This window comes from Phalaenopsis equestris, unplaced genomic scaffold (assembly GCF_001263595.1).
Source record: "Phalaenopsis equestris unplaced genomic scaffold, ASM126359v1 Scaffold000204, whole genome shotgun sequence".
Lineage (NCBI taxonomy): Eukaryota > Viridiplantae > Streptophyta > Magnoliopsida > Asparagales > Orchidaceae > Phalaenopsis > Phalaenopsis equestris.
The window spans coordinates 927,992-948,950 of record NW_018164646.1 but is presented as its reverse complement, the minus strand read 5'-3'; the positions used below and the strand labels follow the sequence as shown (position 1 = coordinate 948,950).

The 20,959-nt window shown below is 37.4% G+C and overlaps 2 protein-coding genes across 3 annotated transcripts; both read left to right on the top strand.

The window, feature by feature from the left end:
* Window positions 1-3,137: 3,137 nt before the first annotated feature.
* LOC110023006 (uncharacterized protein C594.04c) lies at window positions 3,138-5,711 on the top strand. Of its 2 annotated transcripts, XM_020722204.1 has the most exons (4): window positions 3,138-3,506; window positions 3,599-3,862; window positions 5,068-5,308; window positions 5,417-5,711. In XM_020722204.1, exons 1-4 carry the CDS (start codon window positions 3,300-3,302, stop codon window positions 5,545-5,547), a joined length of 843 nt encoding a protein of 280 aa, XP_020577863.1. In that variant the 5' UTR covers window positions 3,138-3,299; the 3' UTR covers window positions 5,548-5,711. The 2 variants fall into 2 exon arrangements, with proteins under 2 accessions (XP_020577863.1, XP_020577862.1); XM_020722203.1 differs by having other exon boundaries at window positions 5,068-5,711.
* A 10,184-nt stretch (window positions 5,712-15,895) lies between these two features.
* Window positions 15,896-19,589, top strand: LOC110023013. The gene is given in 2 exon segments (XM_020722210.1): window positions 15,896-15,982; window positions 18,858-19,589. Coding segments are annotated over 2 exon segments (630 nt in total). The 3' UTR covers window positions 19,401-19,589.
* Window positions 19,590-20,959: the final 1,370 nt, after the last annotated feature.

The following is a 20,959-nucleotide window of genomic DNA, read 5'->3' as shown; positions in this document are numbered from 1 at the left end:
TAGTGATTGATTGGTCATCATGGGTTGCTTCTTCTCAAACAGATTTAGTATACTAAAGTGGAGAAGTATGTTAAAGACATTTCTATAAGGTTAACTTTGATTTTGAAAACATATCTTGAATAGTTTGGATATCTATTGTAATCTTTCACATAATGTTATGTTGGCATCGAGGGGGCCATTGAACATATAATGCTACTTTTTGTTCATATAGTTGACACTTCTTAACTAATTAAGATCACATAAGAAAATTTAGGTTATATATTCATTTATGTCTCCTTTGAGTCCTCAAAATTAGCCTTGAATTACGGTCTGATTCTTCAATGGAAAATGAGCATACAAATGATATTTTGAGCAAGCAAAAAAAGCCTAGGATAAAGAATATGTAGAAAGAAAAAGGAATAATAAGACAAGGATATTTGGATTAATTTGTTCATAACAATTCCTCTCATATATTCAAGCATTTCATGCCCCCTTAAAAACCTTTCTACTACTTTTTCTACCTCCTTCAATCATCAATTTACACTTGGAGCCTACTTAAATAAAATCTTAAAAAAATAATATGGGGATTTATTATTTATTATTTTCTTTTACTAATTTTTCAAACTACGCATTTCTAATTTGGAAGTCGTGATAACACAGTGAAAAACACAAAATTCTTTAGCTTCGAAGGTGTTTCCTCTTTCATATGTATGGTAGTGTAATTGTTGTTAAGTCAGTTGCACTTTTTAAAGTGCTAAAAAGATTCTTATATCCTTTAAAATAAAATTACCTTTGAGGACAATATTCTAGAAGTTGGTTAATGGCTTCGACTTTTACACCTAGATTAAATCTTCCAGTTAGAGATCCTTCGTTTGTACTATATATTGAGCTAGTGATTGTTGGTATTAAGTTATTAGTTAGTTTCATTAAGTTATTAGCTGTCAGTATTTGATTATTTATTATGTTGCAAGGATTATTGTGGGAAGCACAAGTGTATAGTGTTTCCATATGGCTTGCAATAGTTAATCAATATGCCATTATGCATATTGATAACACACTTTATATAGTGAAACATGATAAATGTAATGTATGTAATTGTGAAATAATTAAAAGTGTTTATGCTAATATGTTTACATAATTAAAAGTCTTATGATAACCCACTTAAACTTATAATTTATGTTGATGCTTTTCATCTTGGGTCTTGACATAATATTGAGCCAAAAGGAGGTAACTGTTGAGGTGTAATGAAACATCTCTATTTTTAACATGATATTGATTCCTGAATATTGGAATTTTTGCCAAAAAAAAAAGTTATATTGTTGGCAAAAATAGTCATAGCTTCTAATGATGTTAGTGTAAAATTTGTGGCATCGATTGGGACTTATGCAACCTACAAGAGGGGGAGATTCATTGATAATTGGACACACCATATGGAGAAATATAAGCAATTGTATGCCCTCATGGTCCAATTTGAGACTCAACAAATAAAAGATTACTTACATATATGCTTGTCTTGGAGCACAAAATAGAAATAAAACCATACTACCCCCAAAAGATAGAAAATAGTTTCACCTTATGGACTTAAGAGATGATATATTAAGCTAGAAGTTTCAATATATGAGACGTACATATTATAAGAGACTACTAATGTTTGCTCCTATTGCGTTAATCAACAATAACCTATCGATGAGGCTATAGGTGTGATGCCTTCGTCGTCCATGATTTCTATTTTTTCTTCAATTAAGTAAATTATCAAAAAGATGAATTTCACATTATCTCAAATATAAAGAGCTTCAAGGGGTGACTCTTTAAGTTCTTCTTAATTACAACAAAATTCAACCCTTCATTGAGTAAGATAGATTATTTAATAGTAATTGTTCAACTCTGTAACTCAAATGTAATATTTACTTCATTCGTAAATTTTTTAATGTGTGTACATTTTATTTTTAGGTTCTTTCAATTTAAATTATCAGAGTATTATAAGTAAGAAGATTGAAAAATACTTCTCATATTAATTTAAAGAACATGTAAGTCATACTCATTTTAGACACTTACTATTATGTATGTTGAATCATAAAATAAGAACCAACCAAAGCTAACCAAATCCCAACAAGAGCAACCCCAACCACGACCAACCAAACCCCAACCATATCAACCCCAACCACAGCTAACTAAAATCTAATTAGATCAACTCCAACTAGAGCAAACAAAAATGCAACCAAATCAAGCCCAACCACAACCAACAAGAACCCAATCGAGTAACATTAACCACATCCAACCAAACCCCAACAACACCCACATAAAATGCAAAACCTAAACCAAACATCGAAAATGAAGTAACCAACCACAAATCTAAAGTTATTGCAATGAGTGTGATACCCAATAGCATGGAATGTACAACAATCGAACTCACCAATACATAGGAGATCAAAATGTAGAAATCTGACGACATAGAAGAAAAATGAAATCCTTGTACCGAAAAACAAAAACTACTTCGTGTGGCCCTAAACAAAAGAAAGGCTTTCAAGATACATACATATGAATCACAACAAAGATGGAAGAGGAGGGAGAAACCAAAGAAAAAAAACGCTCACTGGTATGCCCTAACCCCCAAAGTCTGCATCGAGGACGAGAGAGGAGCCAAAACCAAATGGGTAAATATTGCAGATAAAATATGACTTTTGCGGAAAAGGTGAAAGGCAACAGTATCTTTTACCACCCAAGCCGCAGACCATATTGCATATCTAAGCCCCGCCCCGCCTCGCCGTCTTCGAAACTTAAGTTTTGGGAACGTGATTTTACACAAAACAGATAAAAGACCGGATCCAATGTGCACGGATTCTACTTTCCAAAGGGAAAGCAATTAAAAAGCCCTACCAAATGCACCCTTATTTTTGAGCTCTTTTAAATCTAGGAATATGGAGAGCAATGAACCTATCAATCAAGTTTCATTAACACTGGTGCTTCCAAGTAACAGCAAGCTTAAAGCTTTTTAGGTTTTCAAAATTAACAAATTTACAAGAACTTCAGAAATATATTAATCATATTTTGTAATTAAAAATAAGTTATACATTAATAGCGATTAGTTAAGATTAATGATGATGCTAACTTTAAAATCTGAACGCCCATCACTTTCGGCGCCGTCTGGTGGACCTTCGATGGCATCCATGACCATCATAAACTCAGATCTTCTCAGGCTATCTTCGACCATTATAAACACTCGCTCTTCTCTGGACCATTATAAGCTCAATCTTCTCCACGAAGAAACCTCATAATTGTTAGTTATTCACCTGGAAATCAGCCTTCTGAAACCTCAAGCAATGAGGAATCTGAAAAACGCAGCAATGGCCTTCCTCATTCCGCTCCCTTCCATCGTCTTCTACCTCTTTTTCCTCCGCCAGAACGGACGCTCCCCGTCCTCCTCCATCGTGGCCGCTTCCCACCCACTCCTGCTCTCCAACCTCATCTTCTTCGTCAATGTCGACGTCCTCTTCTATGTCATCGCCCTTCTTCAGTCCAATCACTGGGTGCAAACCAAGTTCTTTCTTTTATGCCTTCCGCTCCTTTAAATCGTTCAAATTCAGCTCCTTTTTGATTGATTTCAGTTATTCGAGTGCAGATGATTGACCTGTACTGGACCATAATTCCAGTCATGCTAATTCATTTCTACGCCAGCCACCCTCTGGCGCGTGCGAATGCAGTACGATCAATGGTGGCGATTGTTCTTACCTATATTTGGAGCATACGGCTCACCCATAGCTATTTTAGGAGGGAGAAATGGGAGTGGGGAACTAGGGAGGATTGGAGGTTTAATGAGATGAGAAAGGAGTATGGGAAACATTGGTGGTGGGTTTCTTTCTTTGCTGTGTATGTGTCTCAGCAGGTATAGAGGTTTTGCTCCCATCTTGCTTTACATATATTTTCATCTTTAATTAGTTATTCCATTTTATGATGTTTATTTTTACTTGAAAACTGTTGAGTTTGTTCATTTGGCTGGTGGGGTAGTATTCTGTGTATTTAAATTGTTTGATCAAATTCCTGTTGGAGGTTTGAATTTTCTGTGGGTTTTATCTGAGCTTTTTTCTAACGCAAACCAGCATATAATGATGATTTTTCTCTAATTTTTGTTGGTGGTTTGGGCTGCTTTGCTAGCTGTATTAATCTAGGGAGATTTTACATTTGCTGCATGTGAGACACGATGGAGTTATTATCACAGCCGCACTGCAATTGAAGCTTTCATCCTCAGAGGTTTAGAATTTTTTTGATTCTACAATTCTGAAGTAACATACTTTTTCTTAATAACTCTGCCTCGAAACTTATAAATAATCATCAGAAACAAGAAAATATCGTTAGTATTTTACTGTTGTCACTATTTCCTTGTAGAAATGAGTCTACTTTATGTAATAGAGAGTTAGCAGCCACCATTTTCTGCATGAATAAACCTATTGTTAAGTTGTCTTACACACTTTACTGCTATAGTAAATGTTTTCTCCCCTTAAACTTTTCTTTAGCTTCTGTTTAGCGAAAAATTATTGTGTCCGGAGTCCGGACGCAGAACCACGTCCGGATAATGGACATGATACACTGATCGCTGGGAAGAAAAAAAAATATCACGCGATCAGTGTATCGGACGTGGCCGGCGTCCGTGATCGCTGGGAAGAAAAAAAAATCTCACGCGATCAGTGTATCGGACGTGGCCGGCGTCCGGACTCTGGATGCAATATTTTATCCAATTTAGCTCCCAGTTTTCATTCTTTATTTCAATGATTTTGTATTCAAAAGTTCTAATTCCCACGCTACCTCTACCTCCTTTGAGACAAGAGTCTTTGAGATGGGAGGCGTATGATCTGATTAGTTTTAATATGAACTAAACGAGCAATTTTGATTAAGTTCTTAAAACTATTGAAATTATCCCATTCAAAATATCATTTTCAGAATAGTTGCTTCTTTTTAAAATATTGTTATTTAAATATGCCTGCTTCCTTAACTGATAAAGTATGTGATATGTTTTCCTTAATAGGCTTTTTTGTATTATTTTCCTTCATAAACTTTCTACACGATTAAAACAAACCCAATGCATATTGTCAGATCTTTCTGATTGGGATTTGCCTGCCGCTATATGCAATTCACTCCAGCACTAAGCCATGGGGATTTTGGGACTTCATAGCCACCTCTACATGCATTAGTGGAATTGTGATTGCCTTCTTTGCTGACACACAGCTCTACAATTTCATGCAAAGAAACGAAGTTTTAAGAGCTGACGGCTCCCCAACGGTTCCTAACCTGAACAATGGCTTGTGGTACTATTCTCGTCATCCAAATTACTTTGGTGAGCAGTTGTGGTGGTGGGGCTTATTTGGATTTGCTTGGAATGTTGGAGAAGGATGGATGTTTGTAGGGCCATTTGTCAATAGTCTTTGCTTGGTTTATGTCACAGTTCTCGTTGAACGACGAATGCTGAAGAGAGAAGACAGAGCCGAAGCCTACCAAGTTTATCAGAAAAGGACTTCTGTATGGATCCCTTGGTTTAAGTTTGGCATTGAAGAACATAAATTGAAGAAAGGTTGATGTTAATAATCATTAAATCCTATTAGCAGTCCTTTCCCTTAAGTGTTTGCAAGTTTATCATTGTTTTTTTATTGTTCTTGTAATATGGTTCCTGCTTTCCTGACTAGCAGATATTCTGTGTTGCTGCCATATTTTTTCAGTGGGATTTTGTAGTTTGGTTTTCATATTAAGAGGCTTATTGCTCAATACTTTCCTTCTATTTTACTATAGAATATGTTGAAATTATCATGCACCCTTCAGCATGAAAATTTTGATGTTTACCATTGAACATTAGTGATGTTGAAATTGTGGCTTTGTGGATAATATCTTTTTTAGAGAACTTTCATGTCAATAGCTAGGAATTTTTTTCAGCTTTTTTCCCTTTTTTCTTGCGAAATGACTAAATTTTAGAATACTCAATATCTGTTTTATGGTTTTCCGAAAGACCCAAATGAAAAGGATGAGAAGCTTGTGAAAGATGAGAAGATGAGGAAGCAGAGTACATGACAGGATTTAGAAAATAGATAAATCATAAAACCACATTCATTATAAATTATAGGTGTATATACTCCTCACACTCTACAGGAATAATGAGTAAGTATATAGATCTCGTGGAATGATCTGGAATCCATATAGACGGATGAGACAGGTATATCTCTATCATCCCCCCCACAAACTAATGGTTTTGTCACAGATGATTAGCTTTTCTTTGAGTTTATGGACCAGGTCATGGGTAAAAATTTGGTGAAGATATCAACATGTTCTTCAGTTGGAAAGGATATTTTCTCTAACGAAATGGCAATATATCCTTATGTGTTTCGTTTGGGCATGGAAAACAGGATTGTGAGTGATAGTCATGATGGAGGTGTTGTCGCAATATATGGTAGTTGATTGAGATATAGAGATATGAAAGTTTTGTAGAAGTCTTCAGAACCAAATTACATCACTGGCTGTTGAAGACAAAGCTTTGTACTCGGCTTTAGTGGAAAAACATGCCACCGTTGGTTTCTTCTTGACATGCCAGGAGAGAAATTGTGAATCAAAAAATGTTCAGCCATTGATAAAATCGCTAGCCTTACTGGAATCTTAGTTTGTGTAAAGTAAGAGGACCGGTCCTTAGAGAAGACCAAGGTCCAGAGTTCCTTTGAGTTTTCTTAACAGTCTTTTGAGAAGTTCATAGTGAACAGAGAGCGTATTGTGAAGATGTTGAGAGAGTTTTAACTGCAAATTGTATGTCGAGCCTGGTTATATTGAGGTATTGTAAGGACCCCCCTAAGTGTTTGAACTTGGGTGAGTACATGGCTATTGCAGTTCAGTAGACTGCTTGAAATAGGCAGTGAAAGGATTGGATTGCGATTTGCATTCAGTCATACCTGCCCTGTTCAAGTTTTCCTTGGCATAGCTGATTTGATATAGATGGAAACCGTATGACGTGTGTTAAATCTAAATAACCAGAAAAGTGGAGACAGATCCTAGGAGCTTCATAGAAAATGTGTTATGTTGGTCTTGAATGAGTTGTTGTATAACACTTGGATTTATCCTGTCAAAAGAATATCGTCCACATAGTGAAGAAGAAAAATTTTGTTAAAATTGTGATTCTAAATAAGTAAGGATGTATCAGCATGACTCGGCTTGAACCCAAAATGTGCTAGAAAGGTGAAGAATATATCAAACCATTAACAAGGTGTTTGTTTAAGAACACAGGAATTTTTAGAGTTGACACACATCAGTTGGGTAATCTGAATCAAATTATCCCACGGCTGACACATGAATACATTTTCTTGAAGTTTACCATGAAGGAATGCATTGGAAATGTCCATTTGAAGTACTTTCCACCGATGATGTCAAGTGACTGCTAGTAATAACCGGAAGATGGGTAATTTTGAGACAATACTAAAAGTTTTTTGTGTAGTTTAAGCCGCATTCTTTTTGAAAGCCCTGAGCTACAATTCCGCCCTTGTATCTTGCGACTTTCGTTTTGATTTTAAACGTCCATTTACTACATAATATTGGTTGATCAGTAGATGTAGGAACTAGGACCCATGTGTTCTGAGATTTGAGAGCTTTGATTTCTTCAACCATAGCTGTTGCCATTGAGGATAACGCGCAACCCGCTTATAAGTGGATGGTTCTATTTCAGGTATAGAAATATGCAGAAGATCAAAGGTCCATTTGGCTAGAAGGGAATTAGTTTTGGATTGTGTAACATTGGGATGTCTCGAGAGAATTGTGATGAAAGGTTGTGGGGACATGGATGGATTATCTTCTTTCTATGTAGACATGGAGTCAGGTTTTATTTATGGAGGTATAGGTATTGATGTTGTCTATGTTGATTGAAGTAGTGTGGAGGGGATTGAGATTGGTAGAAGAGTAAATGATTTTGGATATGTAGATTGATTTAGTTGTTGCACGGTGACAAATTTTGTGTAAGGAAATCAATTTCATTAAAGATAACATGTCGAGATATAATGATTCTGCTTGGGTTAGGATCAAAACAGTTAGAGCCCTTGTGTTCTGGATATCCTAGGAAAACACATGAGATCAACCTTGGTTGAAGCTTGTTTCTTTGAGAAGGTAGTATCCATGAAAAGCATTCACACCAAAATATTTTGAGGTAGTAGTGGTCTGGGAGTTTTTCATGAAGTAGTTGGTATGTTGATAACAAAAATGTTGTTTTTGAGGGTAAATGATTGATGATATAAATAGTTTTAACAATTGTTTCAAGCCATAAGGATGGTGGAAGCTTTGAATCGATGAGGAGAAAGAGTTGTCTCTATTATGTGTCTGTATTTTTGTTTGACGATCCCATTTTGTTATAGTGTGTTAGAACATGTTGTTTGATGGATAATTCCATAAGTGAGCAGGAAACTGCTGAATTGCGACTTTTTGTACTCTTTACTGCCATATGTTCTTAAGATTTTACTTTCCTTATTGAATTGAAGTTCTATCAGTAGTTCAAATTTAATAAAGTTGAAGAGAACTTCTGATTTATGATACATAGGATAGAGCCATGAAAAAAGAGGAGAATTATTAAAAATAACAATGTACATATAACGTCGAATAGATGATGTTGGGGATGTAACAAAAATAACAGTGTACATATAACGTCGAATAGATGATGTTGGGGATGTTCTTTGAACATTTGAATGTATGAGTTCTATGAGATTACATTGAGTAAAACTAGGTGTAGGAAATGGTAAATGATGAATTTTAGCAGTTTCACTTGACTCACAAAATGAAAATTGACTAAAAATTGATAAACTGGGTTGTTGTTTTGCTATGTTTGCAAGATTTTGGTGATTGGCATGTTCCAAATGTTGTTGCCAAGGAGTTTCATGGGTTGTGGTGGAGACGAGAACATGTTGAATTATTGGAGTTGGATACATCATATTGAGGCCGGTGCTTTGAAGAAGGATCCGCTGAGTTATTCGATCCTTGATTTGATATTCCACAATATTAAAGATTAAAAGATAATTGTCATCAGTGGTTAGTTGAGATGTAAAGATTAAATTGTGAGAGATTTGAGATGTATGAAGTAGTTTTGAATGAATAGCCTTATGGGTAGCATTTGGTAATAAGACGTGTCACGAATGCTTAATGGGAACTATGTCTCCATTGCCCACATGAGCTTGATCACAACTTTGGTAGGGTTCGGCTACTTGAAGTTGATCCAGTGAGTCTGTTAGATGACTTGTAGCTCTAGCATCTAAATAGCAATCTAGATTGGTTGTGGAAGATGTAATGAGAGCCATGGATTATGGAGGTTTACTTGGTTGATAGTCTGTATTCAGTTATTGTCAAAATTTTAAAGCTTTATGGCATGGTTTACTGCATATCTGATAATGTCAGATCTATGTCTTTTGGTTTGGCTTGGAGATGATTATTTAGCTATATATTTTTGTCCTTTGTATCATTGCTTAATGATGTTGCTCCTACCTTTGTTTGAATTGTATCTACCTTCCTCTTTGAGTATAGAGAGCCAGTTGATGATCTGAATTCTGAACAACTGAATTGTCATTAGCTATGTTAATTTCTTCATTGAAAAGAAGGGAGTAATGATCTTCTAGGTCAATTGGATTTAATTGAGTTCCTTTCACAGTCTTGAATGTTTGATAAGGTGTTGGAAGGCACTTGAGAGTACATAGGATAATGTTTTTAGTGTTAAATAAATCTCCAACAACTGAAAGGTTATCAACTAGCGCCTTGATTTGAGTAAGCTATTGTATCGTTGTTTGATCCTTTATGGATACATTGTGTAGTTCATTCTTCATTTGGATTACTTTGGATGTGTTAGTGGCTTGCAAATATTTTTCCAATGTTTTCCATTTTTCAAAGTATTTTTCAAGATTTAGAACATACAACAAATTTATGGTAGATATGGTTAAAGAGATTGTTGTTATGAGATTCTGATCAACTAGCATCCAAGTATTATATTCTAGATTGAGTCATTTGTGATAGTTGAATGCAGTTGTAGAACTGATCCATAAAAAAATTGGAGAAATCTATTGGGCTTCACAATTTTGATTATTTTAGATCTCAAGATTAGATAAATATCTATAAAGAGGGATATAGTGACCATAACTTTGATATTCGACATTAAAAATTTTAAGGACTGAGGGATAACAGTGCCTAATTGTTTGAGAGATGCAATGGCTTCATTTAGGTTGGAGGTTGTGGATTCATCCATTATAGTTTTGCTACAGCTCTAATGTCATGATAGATAAGAAGATAAAGAAGAAAAGTATAGGATTGGATTTAGAACATAAACAAATCACAAAACCTCATTCATTATAGAATTATAGGTGTATATACTCCTCACGCTCTACAAGAATAATGAGTACATATATAGACCTCTTGGAATGATCTAGAATCAATATAGACGATTGAGATTGGTTCAGGAAGTTATATTCCTACGGTTGACATCAATTTTTGATGTCTAAAAGGATTAGACACTCTTTTGAATGTTATGGGAGCGTGTAACATGTATATGTAACCTCCCATAGCTCGAGGGATTCATACAACCTTCCCGCATGCGTTTTCAGGAAGGTCAAGGTTTAGGGCACCGCACCCATGCAACGACACCCGAGCGACCCAATGCCAAGACCTGGTGCAGGATTCATACAACCTTCCCGCATGCGTTTTCAGGAGGTCAAGGTTTAGGGCACCGCACCCATGCCACGACACCCGAGCGACCCAATGCCAAGACCTGGTGCGTAGGCGCTAGACCCATCGTCCCAATGTTAGCCTCGGGTGCCTAGACATCCAAAACAGTCTTGAAACTGAGAGGACAGAAACTTGATGCCAATCTTTGGCACCTGAGCGCCGATCTGGGTGCCTAGGTGCCCAGAACAACCCCCAGGAGGATCAAAACTGAGAAGTCAAAAAGTAGATGTAGGCCTCCGGGCTCCTAAGCACCAATCCCCCAAAAAATTTGAGCCCGAAATAGCTCTAAATCTTTTCTCGAACTCAAGAAAGCAGAAAGTAGGAGTCAGGGGGCCAACGCTTAGGTGTAAGGTCGTTTTTTGCTCCCAAATTTTCTTGGGATTCTCACCCGAAACTCCCCCTAAGCAGCCGAAAAATGCAGCTTTTCTTGGTTTATGGGTGGATATGCCTTGGAGAGGAAAAAAGGTGATTGGATGGAAACTTTTTTGGATTTTTATGTAAGTTTCTAGTTGGGGAACTACTTGTCATTTTTGGTAAGAAGAGAGGGGAATAGGGCTTCTCCTTCCTTGGCTTCCCTAGAGTGAGCTTGTTCTAGTTTCGGATGAAGAAAAAACAAGAGTTTTCTTTTTTCCTTGGAGATAGAGTGTTCTCGTGGAGGCTTTGAAGTGGAGAGCTTGGGGGAAAGCTGAGGAAAAGGTCTTGCTCCCTGTAGCCACTACTTTCTCTTCTTCTTCTTCTTCTTCTTCTCTTAGATCTCGTGCACTTCTTCTTCCCCTTCTTCCACCATTCCTTTGAGTGTGTGAGAGAGCTTTCTTGGAGAGGCTCTTGTAAGAGGGAGCCCTTGAAAAAAGCTTCTTGAAGGAGAGCTTCATCTCTTTTAAGGAAGTAGGAGAGCGTGTTCCTTTGAGTGTGTGAGGGAGCTTTCTTGGAGAGGCTCTTGTAAGAGGAAGCCCTTGAAAAAAGCTTCTTGAAAGAGAGCTTCATCTCTTTTAAGGAAGTAGGAGAGCGTCATCTCTCTTACAGAGGAATGAGAGTTTCTTCATAGTGAATTAGAGTGTGGACAACCAAAGAGAACGCTTTGAATGACCATTGTGAAGGTGAAAAAACTCTCAAAAGCCTTATTTTTCAATCCTAGAGCCCCCTAGGTTTGTATGATATACGAATTAAGTTAGGGTGTTGTGATAAATGAGGCCCCATAGGTTAGGAGCTTTTTTCGCGATTCCCCTACTAATCTACGAGCAAAAATCCAATTTCTTCTAGAACCTTGACCTAGTTGCCCCAGGAGCTCGACAATCTCGTGGTTGTTCGTTGCCTCAACTCTCGATGAATTAATTGAGGGCAATTTGACCTAGAAAATGAGAAAACTTTCTTTGTTTCACGTTTCCTAGGTCGTGAGTGTGATGTCCATGAAAAATCTTCATTGCATGAAGGCTTTCTCTCATGGAAGATTCCTTCACCTCATGTCGGGCAATTAGTGGTAGGTTGATTCGTTACATTGCATGACGAAGTAGTAGCTATGACTTTTTCTCTAACAGAATATCACGTGTGGTCGCTATGACAAGTATGGTTTATCGTAAGGATTAAGTGGATATCATACACTTCATGCACCCGCATGTCATGTTGTGTGTTCAACATGACTATTTTTAAAGTAAATCAAAATTTCCTTTTTTTGCATGTGTTGTCGATTGGTAGCACATCCTACCTAGCTCAATTGACTATATTCGTCTACTCGATCGATTGTTCACCACTGGCCCGATTGACTTGATCGAATTTTTTAATCGACTTGATTGATCGGCCACAAAAAGCCCGAACAATTCGATTGACCTTTTTTTTCGGCTCGATTGATCGACCTCCATTAGTCTGATCAATTAGTTGGACCATCTTCGTCGACTTGATTGATCGGTCGCCACCGGCCTGATTAATTTGATCGACCTTCTTAGTAGGTTCGACTGATCGGCTGCACCCAGCTAGATATACTCGATCGACCTTTTTTGTCGGTTTGATCGATTGATCGCTTGTGGTCCGATCAGTTCGTCTGACCATCTTCGTTGACTTGATCGATCAACCACCACCGACCAGATCAACCCAATTAACCTTTTTCATTGGCTCAACTTATCAGTTGCCACCATTCTGACCAGTTTGTCCTACAATTTTCGTCAACTTGATCAATCATTCGTGACCGACACGACAAAACGATTGACCATTATCGATCGATTCTTCTGATCATCTTCATCAACTCAATTGATCGGCCTCCACAGGCCCATTCGATTTGATCGACCTATTTTGTCGGCCTGACAGATCGGCCGCTGCCGATCCAATCAGTTTGTCTGACCATCTTGACCGACTTGATCGATGGTCGCCACCATCCCAATCAGTTCGGTCAACCTTCTTTGTTGGTGCAACTAATCGGCTGCCATCGACCTGATTGGTTTGATCGACCTTCTTCGTCGCTTCTACCAATTCATCGCCACTAGCTCGATTGGATCGATCGACCACATTCATCGACTCGATCGATCTTCTGCTTCCGTCTTGACCTTATTGATCAATTTCATATGAATGTTGCATTATTGCATGCTTGTTCTGTAATGCTTGCATGAACACTTACACACTTGCACCTATCGTGCATTTGTGTGCATCTGCCCCTATATGCTCATAGTGGGCATTTGTACCCCCTTTAGGTATGGTACTTCATACCCCTTACTTTACATTCTTATATGTCACCGTGCATCATGTCACTTGTGTTTGCACTTACACTTTGCACTCTAGCATGTTGTCTTGCATAGCATCTTGTATGTTCATAACTTGCATGCATGTGATTTATTTCAAGCCACTACTCATGCACACTCATCTTTGAAACTCACGTGTCTGTGTTGAGGACGACTTGCACATGAAGCCTACCTAGTGTGTAATTATCTCTAACTAGAGATATATTACCTCTCCTCCTATGGCTTTGCTTCAGATTGTTGTAGGCCTTTTCTCCAGTCACTATTCTCAAACAATCATTCTCGACAGTCACGTGTCCTTTTTTGGGAATGACTTATACATCAAGCCTACTCGGTGTGTAATTCTCTCCCATGAAAGTTACACCACTTCTCTTCATACGACACCACTTTATCTTCATCAGAGATGACCTGCACATCGTGTCACCTCATGGGTCATGCTTCATAGCCTATAAACCCATTCTCCAGGTTATGCTTCATAGCCTTTGAACCCACCTGAGGTGCAATGCTCTTCCATTAGGACACATGACTCTCATCGAGCTCATGTCATGCCCCAAAGGACTCTGAACCAGTTCGACACATGAGTCATTGTACCCATCCCTCGTGACAACACCCTACACTGCCACAAGCACATCCCTTTGCATGAGGTGTATGCTTGTTTGCTATGTCATGCCCCAAAGGACTCTGAACCAGTCCGACACATGAGTCATTGTACCCATCCCCCGTGACAACACCCTACACTGCCACATGCACATCCCTTTGCATGAGGTGTATGCTTGTTTGCTTGCATTTTGTACTATACCTTTTATGTGCCTGCAATTTGCATGTTTTTGGTCGTTATTGGGGCAAGTTGTAATTCTCCTTTATGGCGTCCTACACTCTAGGTAGCCGAACACAATATCATTTGTGTGGTGTGCCTTGCATGTGCATCTTTGCACTTTCGGCATATTCATCACTAGTATATGTCACCGTATATTTGCGATGGATATTACCTATCTCATGATCTCCCCAACTTCGATGGAGCAGTCACAATGCACTAGATCACTCTACATCTGCAGTGCATTCTTGATCATCTCGATGATACACCAGACTATCTAGCTAAGCGGTGGTCACGACACGATAACGAGTACTGATCACGAGAATGTCTCAGTGGGTAATACTAGCTATCGCACGATGACTAACACGTGTATGTTGTGCTAAGATTCCAAGGGTTCTACTAGGTGTCACTTATGCTTTTCCTTCCTTATGAATTATTTTAAAATATAAGAAAATTGTATTTTTATTATGTATACATTATTCTTCAATACCTGTTTTGAAATTATTTGCATCCTTAGCTTAGACCATTCATGACTTCAAGCTTTTAGAACTTTTGTTCATAAAAAATTTTGCATCTAGTCACACATCTTAGAATCTTTTTATCATTAGGATGGGGTCGGGGATAGTGACCCCATCAAAATATTCGCTAGCTTTTTTACCTACACCCTGCACACACTTGGATGTTATGACTAGGACACTATACGTTAGATGATGTGCTAGGCTAGGACTATGGTTCTAGGTAGTTTTTTTTTTATTATTTCATGGCTATAGTTCTCTACTGGTTTGGTTGCCCTAGCCATGCATCATTATGTGTGTTGTTTTTTGTGTTTTTACTAGGTTGTAAGACATACACACTAGTATGTTATGGGTGGTTTACTTCAGGGAGACATGTCCAACAGGTTTCTGCAGGTGTTGCTTAGATCTCCTCCCACCAAGCACGGTTCACTACGTTGCATGTAGATAGCTCACCTCTTAGAATACTTTTACTATGTGACTTTTCAGAGCCCCTTAGGATGGAGTCTCTATTAGAAATAAGGTATGACACGAGTTTCAAGATGTCTGATGGGCAAAACCACGTGACGAGAAACAAGAGTTGCAGTCTAGTGTCTTGCACCTTAATTCTATATCTCTTTGATGTATAACACTAGGACCAAGTATGTATATGTATGTGGTGTTTGGCCGCCTCTTTTGCTTTTCTGGGACATGTTGCCAACCCGTCGACACCCGACCTCTCTACTCTCTCAGGCTTAGCTTGTTTACTTTACTACAGACTGTGCTATAACAGTTACTCCTTTTTTGGCTTGTGGATTATCTGGGAATCTTATAGATATAATCTAGGTTTCCTATGGACTTAATATTCTAACCTCTTCTACACAAGCTTAATAATAAAGGATTGAGGTTAATTAAAATTGTTTAAAAGATCTCAACTTTTCAAAATTACTTTTACTTTCCTACTTGGCCTTTGGGCCAGATTTGAAATGGGTCGCTTTGCATGACTATAACCCAAGTCATATTAATAGGCCATCCATATTATGATTGATCAGATCACTACATCATTTGCAAGTCCCGAGGTGAATTCTCTGTGTTTCTTCAACTCGACTGGCCAATCATTAAATTTCTATTTAGGTAGTTCTAGCACACATATGGTGTTAGACGCCTTCCCAACTTAGATGGGGAGTATGTCCTTTATGGGAGTGTCTTTAGCTTTGTAGTTGGACCTCTCTTTTCTCTTCCTTATGGTGGCATCTTCATCGATTATTTAACGAGTATAAGTCTCATTTCTTTGAGCTCTACCTCTATAGGATCATAGGATTTAGATTTTCCTTCTCTTGACCATAAGTCTACCGAGGTTCCCTTGGAAAACACAATTCACGGATTGCTAACAATGGAATTCTGACTATGTTGGGTTGACTATCTTCACGACCACGTAAAATTGGGGTCCTGATAGTTTGGGATGACAAATCTGTGGTATACTGACTCGACTATCTCTACCGGATTAGGATTACTCTTCCTCTCCTTTGCCACCCACTTTGAGTCTTGTCACTCTGTTTAACGCGTCATTGATGTCGTCTCGTAGACCCTGATTGTGAATAGACCACCATCTATTTGAGATACGGTAATTCACCCTCTATTCTTATAGCTCTGTTAGACCTTAGAAGCATAGTGTGGAACCTATGAGTCGACCTGATTATTTCATGGGCCTCATATGTTTATGAGCCGCTACCCACTTGGGATGTGAGAGATTCACTCTTTTTCATGTGGCTTAGCGAGAGCTTTGAAGGCAGTAAGACGTTCATATGGGATAACTTCCTTTGTGACACCCTTTACTAAATGTCACTTAAATGTAAGCAAGATACATTTAATTTGAGAGTATTCTTGGGCATTCCCTAAGATGTAATTAACCAAACAAGAGTGCTCTTGAACCCATGACAAATATACATATTTAGTTCTCTGATTTGAGTAGCTTATGTATGTATTCTTTCGTGGATATTCGGTTCAAGGTGTTTCGATCTAATCTTGTTTGGATGTACACTCTCGACCTATCACACAAGGTTTACTGCACATGAGCTCTTGACGTTCGTTTTCAACATTTGTTTATCTATCAACTTCGTATGTCCTAATTTTTCTTATTCTTTTCTTCTTTGTATCTTTCACATGAACAAGGAGAGATATTTATTTGAAAAATAGAATTATACGATGATAAACAAGCTGACAAGTCCAAGTTTTTACAAAAAAACCAAAACACCTACGGTGAGGATGCATAGTCCTAAAGTGGAGTCGTATGTTGTGGTGCAGGTATGTCTCTATCAGCTTGATGATGGACTCTAAGTTAGTAAATATCATAAAGTTCACACCAAAATAAAATAAATGAATTGTAATTTTAATTTTGTTAATAATGGGGAGCACTAAAAAAAACTAAATTAGAGGAAATGGGGATTTATATGATCAACTTGAAATAATTAGATTAAGACTATTGATGATATTGAGGAAGAGAAATTATATTTTCATTTACATTGATGATCAACTTCAGGCCACTTGAAGCTTATTATAGTTATTTTATAAGCTCCAAGAAAAATAGTAAGAGAATTAAATATATGTCAATAAAAATATTTTTATTAACGCACGCACACTCTCGTGCGCACACGCATGCATGAGACAATAAAAATATTTTTATTAACGCACTCTCTATATATATATATATATAGAGAGAGAGAGAGAGAGAGAGAGAGAGAGAGAGAGAGAGAGAGAGAGAGAGAGAGAGAGAGAGAGAGAGAGAGAGAGAGAGAGAGAGAGAGAGAGAGAGAGAGAGAGAGAGAGAGAGAGAGAGAGAGAGAGAGAGAGAGAGAGAGAGATCCCATAATATATAGTAGTAGAGTATATAATATACTATAGTTACCAAGCATAGTATGATATATTATTAGTGATCCGGAACATTGTTGCATGTTTTAACATATTATGATATGTTTTAGATTATTATTATATATTATAGTTAAATCTATAACAATTAAAATGGTATGTTACAAAATTTCATTTTTCAGTAAAAACAAATGTAGGATTATATGTCAAAAATTTTTTTTTTATTATTTTTGTCTAAATTGGCAATTTCTTTCACTTGTATGTGATCCCATACATAGTATAATATAAGATATTACATTTAGAATTCTTAACTATTTCTATTGTAAATCATTTTTACCACCACAAAGACAAGTGATGCACAATGGCCTTGAAGAATTGTACCAATGGGGTTTGATTCCCACCAAGGAGAAATGACTAAATGCTAATGGAGATGAGAGTTTGTGTGTATGAAGTGTTAGCACTCATTTTGCACATCAAATATTAAAACCCATTCATCACCACTCCATGTTTTCACAACGAAAGCTTAGTAATGTATGCGATCATTTTCCTTAATTTTCGTGTTTGCGTGGCTCTCCCATTTTGTGAGAATGATTGCTATTACTAATCATAAGAGAATCAAAAGCTAGTTATAGCACAGCCAAATGGCTGAGTACACTATGGTAGCACACCCCGTACCATCTTTTATGATTTAGGTTTCATGGGAGAAGACAATAAAATTTAGTTCATTATACTGAATATCAATGTCTGCAACAATTTTCATTCGATAAACAACAAAACACAGATACCTCTCGAATTGGGTTGTAAACAAGCCAAGTTTAAGCAAGCTCAGGTATGGCTCGTTCGAAATTGCTAGTGTCTGAAATCGGCTCGTGCTTGAAATTGGCTCGTAAACTGTGTGTTTGTGTTCGTCTCATTAAAATTATTTGAAAAAAATAGATGTAGAGTATTGAATTCGGACCTGAATCAAATGTATGTAAAAAAAAAAAGATATATAACTACATTAACACACCAGTTTTTATGATATAAACTTATATAAATATATATAATTTATCATCATGTGAATAATATATATAAATAATTATATATATATTTTTTTATTTCGAGTTAAAACGAGTCGAACACGAGCAAACAAAAAACTGTTCTTGTTCGGCTCATTTATGCGAACAAAGATCTTTCTTGACAGCCCAACTCTCGTTATTGTTTTGAAAAATACAAAAATTTCACCATTAGATCTGAACACGACTTCTAAAAAAATTTTACTAATTTATATGATCAAATCTCCCAAAATTAGAGCTGATTTTCTCAACTAACCTACACCAAATTTTCCTTTCCTCTGATTCCTCGCCCTCTTTCCAGTGTATACTTTTCTCAGGCAATTGGCAAGCCATCTGGGTTCGACGGGCTAGGGTTTCGGATCTTGTGCTCCGAAGCGCTAGGCGGCCCTGTTCTGGCTCGCTCGCAATGTCGTCGGCGGCGAGATCCTTTCTTCTAGCCATCATCCTGTTATTCGCCCTCTCAATTCACCTCTCGAACGCAAAATCGGAGGCAACAGTCAACGATCCTTGCCCCGGAATATCTGATGGATCCCGATATTGTCCCATCAATTGCTTTCGACCGGATCCCGTTTGCGGTGAGAACGGCGTGACTTACTGGTGCGGATGCTCTGAGGCCGCGTGCGCGGGCGTGCGCGTGGCGAAGAGCGGGTACTGTGAGATTGGAAACAGCGGGAACGGCCTCGTCTCGGGGCAGGCATTCTTACTCATCCACATTGTGTGGCTCATCATACTCGGCTTCTCTGTTCTCTGCGGCCTTCTCTGAGCTTGATTCCCTCGTTTTCCTGTCGGTACAGTTGTAATTCGTAGATCTAATTTTAATTATTTTTTGTCAATGTATCATTCATGAGGTTAATGGATTGTGATTGTTGATACCAAATTAGCTTTTGGTGGTATATTTCTCTGGCTTTGACTAGAAAATTTGAGGAACTTCTGAAGGATAAAAGTGATTTAATCTCTGTTTTTATTTAGTTTTATTCTACTTTGTTGGTTTTTGTTAATTCTTGTTCAGAACTATTGGGCCGGCTCTAAGCGATTATTGTGGCGTAGGGCCATGGACTTTTTTGTATTTGTTCTGTAGTGATGTGCGTATAAATTTATAGCGAACACAGAGTACTGTATAATCCTAGTATCCCACTAATCTTTCTGTAGGTGTGTTTTAACTCCATGCACATTGTTACATGAGCTTGTTTCAAAGGGCAGTGCTATAGCATTGAATTTGGAATGTTTGTCCGTTTTTTTCCCTAATTATCTGATGTTTTTTTTCCAAGTTAAACCTGATTGAATCCTAAGGAAAATCTGAACTGAACCTACGTAATATGCTTTCTTGCTGGATAAACAAATTCACTCACATTGAGGCCAATTTAAAGATGTCTTAATATGTTTCCTTGATTTCACATTTCACTAATCATTTCTCATTATGGCTAAACTGCTAGACATTATAATTAAATACAACAACAACAACAACAACAACAACAATAAGCCTTTATCCCATTAAGTCGGGTCGACTAGATGAATCCTTTTTCTTCATTGCGTCCTATTGAGTGACATGTTTTCATTTAATTCTAATAAATCAACATCATTTTTTATACAATATGGCCAAGTCTTTTGAGGTCTACATACGTCTTTCTTAACATAAGTTGAATCTAAAACATCTACTCTCATAATCGGATCATCAGATGATCGACATTTAATATGACCAAACCATCTAAGACGACTCTCTCTGATCTTGTCCGCCACTGGAGCTCCACCAAACCTATCGCTGATAAATTCATTTCGTATTTTGTCTCCATGTATCAAGTCACTCATTTGTCTAAGGATTCTCATCCCAGCACCACTTAACTTTTTTTTATGCTTCTCTTTTAAAGGCCAACATTTTGCGCCATAGAGCATTGCAGGTCTCACCACCATCTTATAAAATTTTCCTTTCAATTTAAGCGGTACTTTTCTATCACACAATAGGCTTGATGTTTTCCTCCACTTCAACCAACCAACTTGTATTCTACTAATAACATCCCCATCTATATCACCATCACTTTGAACAATGGACTTGAGATATCTAAAACGTTCACCCTTTAATGATTTAATCACCCATACTTACAACTCTGACACTAGAGCTACTATTAGTAAAATTACATTTCATGTATTCAGTTTTAGTTCTACTCAAACAAAGGCCTTTAGACTATAATTTAGGCCTCCATAATTCAAGTTTTTCTTGAATTCTTTCTTGTCTTATCCACAAGAAGGATATCATCAACTAAAAGCATACAACAAGGCACATCCTTCTGTAAATGTCCAGTAAGACCATCTATAACTAAAGCAAAA

Excerpts from the sequence above, each read along its gene's own strand:
- LOC110023006 (XM_020722203.1), top strand. The coding sequence starts at position 3,300 with ATGAGGAATCTGAAAAACGCAGCAATGGCCTTCCTCATTCCGCTCCCT. Across the intron at positions 3,507-3,598 it reads TTCTTCAGTCCAATCACTGG|ATGATTGACCTGTACTGGAC; the intron begins GTGCAAACCAAG and ends ATTCGAGTGCAG. Across the intron at positions 3,863-5,067 it reads CTGTGTATGTGTCTCAGCAG|ATCTTTCTGATTGGGATTTG; the intron begins GTATAGAGGTTT and ends GCATATTGTCAG.